This window comes from Nicotiana sylvestris, chromosome 5 (assembly GCF_000393655.2).
Source record: "Nicotiana sylvestris chromosome 5, ASM39365v2, whole genome shotgun sequence".
Taxonomy (NCBI): Eukaryota; Viridiplantae; Streptophyta; class Magnoliopsida; order Solanales; family Solanaceae; genus Nicotiana; species Nicotiana sylvestris.
The window spans coordinates 175,741,276-175,750,084 of NC_091061.1; the positions used below are offsets into that span (position 1 = coordinate 175,741,276).

General features: G+C 36.3%; 1 protein-coding gene across 1 annotated transcript; it reads left to right on the top strand.

Annotated features, from left to right (window-relative positions):
• The first annotated feature begins 7,381 nt into the window (after nt 1–7,381).
• On the top strand, nt 7,382–8,449 carry LOC138869689 (uncharacterized). The gene is made up of 2 exons (XM_070147330.1): nt 7,382–7,603; nt 7,709–8,449. The coding sequence occupies exons 1-2, from the start codon at nt 7,382–7,384 to the stop codon at nt 8,447–8,449; spliced, it is 963 nt and encodes a 320-aa protein (XP_070003431.1).
• The last annotated feature ends 360 nt before the right edge of the window (nt 8,450–8,809 follow it).

Here is an 8,809-nt window from a genome sequence, read left to right on the forward strand (position 1 = left end):
CATTTATCTGTTAAATTTCTTTGTGGCATTTACTGAGTTATAAAATTTACCTATTTATTTTTAAATTGTGAAAATAAATAATTGGACTATTTTGCTTAGCTCGTCACTACTACTCAGTTCTTTAGTTATTTCTATTATTACTAAGGTGGTTGTACTCATACTACATCCTGCACTTTATGTGCAGATCCAGGTGAGTTAGAGCGTGGCAATTGTTGAGTTCAGATCGACTATCTATGGAGATTGTAAGGTAGCTGCTAATTCTGCACGACCTTGTTACTCCTTTTGTTATTTCTTCTTTTGTACAGTTAGACAGTTTATATATCTTAGTTTGTAGTTTTAGACACTCATGACTTAGTGACACCCTGATGTTTGGGGCTCGTTTCCGTATTTTATATTAATTATATTTAGAGTTGATTTAGTTTATGAGAAATTCAAATGTTGAAAATGTTTTATTAAATTCTTATAATTGATTTAGTAGTAATATTTTGGGAAATAGGTTTACCTTGTAACACGATAGGCGCTATCACGACATAGTTAGATTTTGGGTCGTGACATCTCCATTACCAGTTATCATGTTAGTTGGAGGACCATGTACATTTGCTAACCTGAAACCTTGATTGGGATTTTGGAAGTTCTGATTAGCTCCTTGAAACGTCTGACTGTTACTTTGAAAAGGCTGATTGGAGTTCTATAAGCCTTGAGCGTACCGATGGAGTTTATTGCATTTATCTTTGGTATGTCCTGGCTTTATACAATGCTCTCACATTGGACGAGGTCTACTATTAGATGTATAGTTGTTTCCTGAGTTATAGTTGGTCTTGAAAGCAGGTTTTTTGGAGGTGTTGACATTCAAAGAAGCAGATTCAACCATCAGTTGGTTATTAGGTTTGATCTCTCTTTGTTTCTCCTATTGAATTAGCAAAGAGAAGGCTTGGGCCAAGGATGGCAAGGGATTCATCATGAGATGCTTCCCCTTACCACAGTGTACACTTCATTAAGTCCTATAAGGAACTAGATCAATCGTCTATCTTGTTCAACTTTATGCATGTTCTCCTTAGCTCCATAAGTACAATTCCAACTGCATTGTGTTTTTGCACTTAAGGTGTTGAATTCTTCCCGCAAATTCTTCATCCTAGTATAAGTAGCCAGTAATGTCTAGTGTTCCCTATGATAGATCATTTATCTCCTTTTGAATTTGCTACAACTTCGCACCATTTGTTTGATCATAGCGATCCTCTAGCTCTTTCCACGATTCGATAGAATCATTGACATACTCCACACTATCAGCAATTTCCTTCCCCAAGGAATTCAAAATCCATGAGGTGACCATATCGTCACAGCTCTCCCATAGTCTATATTTTGGAGACTCTAGATCTGGTTTCTTAAAATCACCATTAATGAAACCTAGTTTGTTCTTAACTGACAGTGCTCGAAACACACTTTGTCTCCAAGATATGTATCTAATTCCATTTAAAGGAACTGTACCAACATTGCACCAAGATTATCTGATGGATGCATGTATAACGGACTGCTTGAGTCAATATTGGACTCCTTGCTCGAGTCCACATCGATGTATTCGATTTCCTCATCATTAGCCATGAGAGTTACTCAATCAACAATATTTGAAATGAAAAGAGGAATAGAGAAACAGAGATTTAAGAACCCTAATTTTTGTGAAGAGAAGAATTACATGCAATTGAAATGTGCAGATCGAGCTATCGAAGATCTACACCAATCTTATATGCGTAGGATCAACCTGTAACATCCCGTACATTCAGAATAGATGTGGATATATTAAATGGGTATTAATTTGATATTTTAGACATATGAAGTCCTAGCGGGATGATTATGGGTGAAAATAGTTGTTTTGGAATCAAGACGGAGAGTGAGGTGCATAAGATTCAACAAAATCGACTAAGTTGCAGAAGGTCCGTTTTCCAGCAGGTTTTAGTGATAAAGCATAAGGAATTTGGGACAACTCAAAGCATGAAAGTTCTAGGCCTTTGCAATATATTTCCAATGATATGTTGTGGAGCCCAAACGGAGCTCTGTGAAAAAGGTTATGCCCAATTTACAGAACAATGCGTAACCACCATGTTCGACCACGTTTGATTGCGACCGCGGTCGTGAGGTAGTGCTACAGCTATTTACCGCGGTCGGGACCGCGGTCAGGCCTACCAGGACGCGGTGGTCGACTTGGGAAGTCATTTTTCTAGCCCTATTTCATCCCCCATAGCCCCAAAACATAAAAACTTGCTCTAGAAAGGAAAGCTCTCAAAAAACCTAACTCCTTTAGGGTACCTCTACCACCCAAGGTAAGTTCTAATGGTGATTCTAAGTTAATTTCAATTTTCCAACATCTTATTAACATAGGTAAACCCTCCATATCATTAGATATTCGATTGGAACATCATGTTGAGAGAAGGAATCCTAGAACTCGAATTCAAGGGGATTGAACTTCAAAAAGGTAATGTCTTTACCCTCTAATTGATTCTAGAATTGGATTAATGATTATAGACTCTAGTTCATGAGATATGATTTGATGGGTTTGATAGAAAAGCATGAACGGTTATAGGTTTGGGCTGTTGATTATTGATTATTGGTTAAGGGTGTTGTTTACCTTATGAGTGATAAAGAATGATATTGGTTATAATCATTTGAGACTTTAGAATTTATCTAGACACAAGAGAATAGGTTATTGGGTGTAGAGACACCATTAATAAGGGCTATGAAGCTTTATGCCACCAAGTGTTTGATAAAATGCCCAAGTGACCAAAACATGAGTATTGTTACTAATTTGGAATTCCTTTGACTTGAATTGATATAGATTAAAGTTGAAAGGGTTGGCGAATATTGTATTATGCTCAAGGACAAGAAGTTAAGGTATGTGGGGCTAACTCTCTATGTTTGGGAATGTTAATGATTCTTCCTACACTACGTTTCTTTTACGACGTTACTAATTGCCTCAAAAATAGAGTTTAGCCTAGTTCCTTGAATAATTGTAGAACTTCTATTCTCTAGCTTTGTAACTCATTTATGACTTTCATTCTGAATGGTGTGAGCTCAATGCGTATTCAATATAGACTTGGGTTTGATGCACGCGAGTCTTAGTATAGATTACTCGGTATGCCATAAATAGTTGAAATTTAAATGTTCATAATCAGTTCAAGAATACATATCTCAGTCTAGTCCTATTCAGTATTTCAGTATTATATAACCTAGTGTGATCTAGTATTCCAGTATTATGTAACTCAATGTGATTCAGTATTCCAGTATCATGTAACTCAGTGTGATTCAGTACTTCACTATCATGTATTGCAGTATGATTCTCAGTTCCTGCTTATAAATCCCTGAATGTTGAACACCTGTGTTTGGGCCTGAGGCCATAGTTTATATGCTTTATTCATACTTGGTCCTAAGACCGTAGTTTATGCTTTATACATGTTTGGGCCTGAGGCTATAGTTATGTATACGTATACTTGGGCCTGAGGCCATAGCTTGTGCACATATATATTGGGCCCGAGGCTGTAGCTTATTCAGATAAACAAGTTGTTCATCATTCAGAAGAAGGGGTATTCATATCCTTACTTCCTTTATCATTTTAGTTATTAGTTATCAGTTCAGTTACCAGTTATTAGTTTAGTTATCAGTTATCAGTTTAGTTATCCATTATCATTTCAGTTTTAGTTTCGATAGTTATCATTTCAGTTACCAATTATCAATTCGCAGTTATCAGCTTAGTTTCAGTTTTAGCATTTTTAATTCTTTCTTTTAGTTGCTTTACATACCAGTGTAATTCAAATGTACTGACATCCTTTTTGTCCGGGGCCTATATCTCACAATGCAGGTAATGATTTACAGGTCGACAATTCAGAGCGCTAGGATTCTCATACCAGCTATTTGGTGATCCCCAGTTCTTTTGGGGTATTATCATTACTTTACAGCCTTTCAGTATTTATAGACTGTTAGTGTTTCCTGTACTTCAATAGAGGCTTCATAGACTAGAGTAATGGTTAGACAGAGTCTCAGGCTTTTCATATTAAGCTATGTTGGCTGCAAATATGTTTCAGAATTGTATTAGTATTTCCGCACTTTAATTTATATCATTCAGACTTTCAGTATATCAGCATGTGTTATTTTATCTTCCGCATTTAGTATGTTATGATATCACATGTTGATTCAGCCAGCCAGTTGGTTCGCTCGGTCATATATAGTCAGGTGTCGAGTGTCGTGTTATGTCCAGGCCCAGGTTCAGGGCATGACACAACTGCGCTCTAATACCATATCAAATTCAGCAGATCAAAGGAACAACTAAGCTCAAGAAGAGCTCCAATGGTGTGAATATAGATTTAGAGAGGAAGACTGAAATTGAGAGTATCTTCGAGAAAGGAGCAAAATGAATTTTGGAAATGAATGTCAATCACATTATCTCAACAAATCTCTATATATACAATACACAATTAGAGAATAAAGAAACTAGCGGAGCCCAACTCCCAACTAACTGACTAACTAACTTTTGGAAGTGTAACTAACTCAACTAACAACCTAACTACTTGGTACTACTCTTAATGCTATAAGTACAACTACTCTAAAGAGCTATAAATAATGCAGTTTATCTTAATAATCTCAATAATATTTTTTTAAGGATTCGAATATCAAAAAGGAAAAAAATATAAGGTCATTCCTCGATGTATATAGGTTAATTTAGGTTGCCAATTTTGAATTCTACACAACTCTTGGAAGTCAAAGTTATGCGATATGAAACCAATTACTCCCTTCGGTCCACAATAAGTGACCAATTTGCTTTGGACACACCCATTAAGGAAATACTAAATTCTATACGAAAATAGTTAGTATGACTAAACTACCCTTCATTAAATGTTGCACCATAGTTATAGTAGTACTTACTTCTCTTCTCAAATGTGAGGAGTAAATGACTTTTTAGGTATACATACAAAAGGGTAAATTTGGGAAAACAAATTGAATTTTTTCTTAATTATATAAATGGACACTTATTTTGTACCAAAATAAAAAGCAAATTGGTCACTTATTGTGTACCGAAGGGAGTACTATTTTATTTGCATGATTCTTTTGATGGAAAGTCCCAACTCTTTGGACCGATCACTCTATTTTGTCAGGTATCCCATGAACAATTGCTTAGAATAACTAAACAAGACAAAGGAACGTAAATCTCAAGGGTTACTCTGTTTTCTAATTCTTTGAATAGAATCAAGATTGCGAAAGAAAAAGAAAGAAGAGGAAAACAAGGAAGACCACTTAGTCTGCAAACTAAAGTATTTTATATATCTGTTAACTTCACTTCCCATTTTTGGAACATTACATTCTAAACTTAGAAACAAACGTCGCATCCTTGACCTAAACAACTGACTTTAAATTTCTTTACTAATTTGTCACTCCATCTGTCCTAGTCGTGATAGATTATTACAAGAAAAAAGAAACCACTCGACTATTATTCTAGTCTCTTTGCCAATAATGTGTTCATTCAAAAGAAAAGGGCAGCCTGATGCACAAAGTATTTCGCGTTTATACAGGATCAGCTGGCAAAGAGTATGTAAAGAGACGCATGTCTTAATAGGTATGGGCAAAGGTTTAAGAAAACAAGAAGGAACGGTTACTCGGGTCTCTTGATAATTTGAAGAGACATCAATGGAATGAACCAAGACAGCAAAAATTACAAATACGTAATATCTGCAATTAATGAGCATAAATGATAGGGAACGTTATAGAATCTTCACGAAACAGTTACGATTGTCAATTATAACATTTCATTAATGTCATTAATTGCTCATAATGGCTCTATTATGAGAGAAAAGAAGCGTAGTACTTAGAAATAGCTATAAAAGGAGAGAAATAGCATTTGTATGGGACACACTGATTATTATTGAAATATACTTATTTACATCGCTTTAAATTGCCTACTCGGCTACTTTTAGTCCAATTTTTCTTCTCTTGTTACATAATTATTTCCTTATCTGATTATCAGCAACCCAAGTTCTTCTAAAATTACTCTTTGACCAAAATTCCTATTTTCTGGTTAAACAAATTGGTTTCGTTATCGGGAATCTGATAATCTTTTACTTTCTAAATCAACTCTTTTGTCAAAACAATCATATCGAATGTCAACGACAACAACCAACAAAGTTTACAGCACCAAGAAAATTAGCAACATCAGGAGAATCAACAAGGTGATGGAACTCCAGTCCCCTCACAACGAAACTCTCCTCGACAATTTCGAGAAGGGTCTCCTGACGGATCTGAATCAAATATGAACGAGCAGTTTGAGAATGATCAGGCTATTGATGAAGCTTTGAAAAAATTAATCGCTCAATAGGTCAGCAATGCTCTTCAGGCTTTTTCTAACCAGTTTCCGGATGTACCACCAATACCAACTCCAAAAAACAACACCTTAGAAAATCCCCGCTCAGGGCTCATTAACTCAGGCAGTGAAGGACTCCCAGCGAATCTTGTGAGGGAGTGTCAGGTAACCCGAGTTCTCCTAAAATTATGCTTTGACCAAAATTCCTATTTTCTGGATTAAAAAATTGGTTCCGTACTAACTCAAACAAATCCGTACTAACAAAAATTCCTATTTTCTGATTTATAAAGTTTAGTACTAACTTTGCAGAAACAGTTCAAGGAGCAAAGCGATCGCATAGAACAGATACCTGGAGTGCCGCCTGTAATCAAGGGGATAGATATGGACAAATACTCTCAACAACCTTGGAAACAAAGTGCCTCTCCTTTACCAATTCCAAAAAAATGCAAGATGCCTAATATTTTGAAATACGATGGAACAACTGATCCACGGGATCACGTAGCTGCATTCACAACTGGTGTAAAGGGAAACAATTTGACCAAGCCAGAAATTGAATCAGTGTTGGTAAAAAAATTTAGAGAAACACTCACGAAAGGAGCATTGACATGGTATTCCCTTTTACCTGAAAATTCTATTGATTCTTTTGTTGATCTTGCAGATTCATCTATCAAAGCACACTCGGGAGCTCAACAAGTTGAAAATCAAATGGAGGACATCTTCAAAATAAAATGAGGAGATACAGAGCTGCTCAAGGAATTCGTAGACAGATTCTAGCGTGAAAGGATGATGTTGCCACGTATACCTGATAATTGGGCGGCTATGGCCTTTTCCAATAATCTAAATGAAAAAAGTTCGGAAGCCATGAGGAGACTCAAAGAAAGCTTACGAGAATTTATAGCAACAACTTGGAATGATATTTATAATAGATACAGTACAACGCTGTGGATAAAAGAAGATATTATTTCAGTCCCGGAAAGATGAAAAAGGGAGATCAAGAAGAGCTGAAACTGAAAAAGGTCCAATGAAAACAAGTACGAACCTTATATGGGACCAACAAGAAGAGATTCATGGTCAAAAAAGGAAAACCCAAGGTATGATCCTAGATTAAGAGATAGAGAGTCAAGTTCATTATCAAGGTTTAGAAAAGAACGAAACATGCGAGATATGCGAGATGATGACAGAAGCTCAAAATCAAAAATCGTTGGCTACAGTTTTAATGTTAGCACATCTGAGTTGGTGGCTGTTTTAAGAAGCATGGGAGACAAGGTACGGTGACCAAAATAAATGAGATCAAACCCAAATAGGATAAATCCCAATTATTGGTGCGAGTTTCACAACGATCACAGACACAAAATGGCGAATTGCAAATAGTTACAAGGTGAAGTAGAGCATTTACTAAAACAAGGGTACTTAACTGATTTGTTCAGTGAAAAGGGAAAGCAAGCATATATGAAGAATAGGCAGGAACCGAAAAAACCTCCTTCACCAAAAAGGACGGTTAATGTCATAAGTAGAGGGGAAGAGATCAATGGTGTAACATATACAACAACAAAGAATGTGTCAAAAGTTACAATCACCCATGGGAGGCGAGTTCGACAGGTTTTGGAAGAAAATAGTATAACATTTGATGATGTAGATGCAGATGGCGTGTTGATCCCGCATAATTATGCACTAGTAATATCTTTACTTGTACATAACACTAATGTAAAACGAGTTTTGATTGACCCAGGTAGTTTTGTGAATATCATTCTGTTGAGAGTGGTAAACGAGATGCAAGCCAATGATAAGCTGATACCCAAGGCACACACCTTGTCTGGTTTTGACAACTCGAGCGTCGTAACAAAAGGGGAGATAATACTCACCACGTTCGCAGAAGCAGTAGTCAAAGACACCAAATTTCAAGTAGTAGAAAAGGATATGGCTTACAATATGATTCTTGGCAGACCATGGATTCACGAAATGGATGTTGTTCCATCTACTTTACATCAAGTTATCAATTTCCTTTCACAATGGGGAATACAACAAATCTGTGGTGACCAACAAGCTTCTCAAAGCATTAACTCCGTGGCAGATTCAAGCACAAAAAATGACAAAAAATATCACAGAATTTAATTGAGGATGCAGCAACACGAGCCTCAACTGAAGACGGGAAAACAGATATAGACTCAAGGCCTGACACTATTCAAGAACCAGAAGAAAATGAAAACATCAAAATAATAATCGAGGAACTGGAAGCTGTGGTACTATTTGTACATTGGCCGGACAGAAAAGTCTACATTGGGACCAACCTCAGCCCAGAGATGAAATGTATGTTGATTGAATTTTTAAAGGCTAACGTAGATTGTTTTGCTTGGTCCTATTCAGATATAACAAGTATACCACCGGAAGTAATGACCCAAAAATTAAATGAAGATCCATCATACCCACATGTCAAACAAAAGAAAAGGAAACAAGGCTCCTTCAAGAATCAGG

Bases quoted from the DNA above. Each gene is read 5' to 3' on its own strand.
- LOC138869689 (XM_070147330.1), top strand. From the start codon at position 7,382: ATGGGACCAACAAGAAGAGATTCATGGTCAAAAAAGGAAAACCCAAGG. The intron at 7,604-7,708 runs GTACGGTGACCA...AATTGCAAATAG, and splicing joins TAAGAAGCATGGGAGACAAG to TTACAAGGTGAAGTAGAGCA.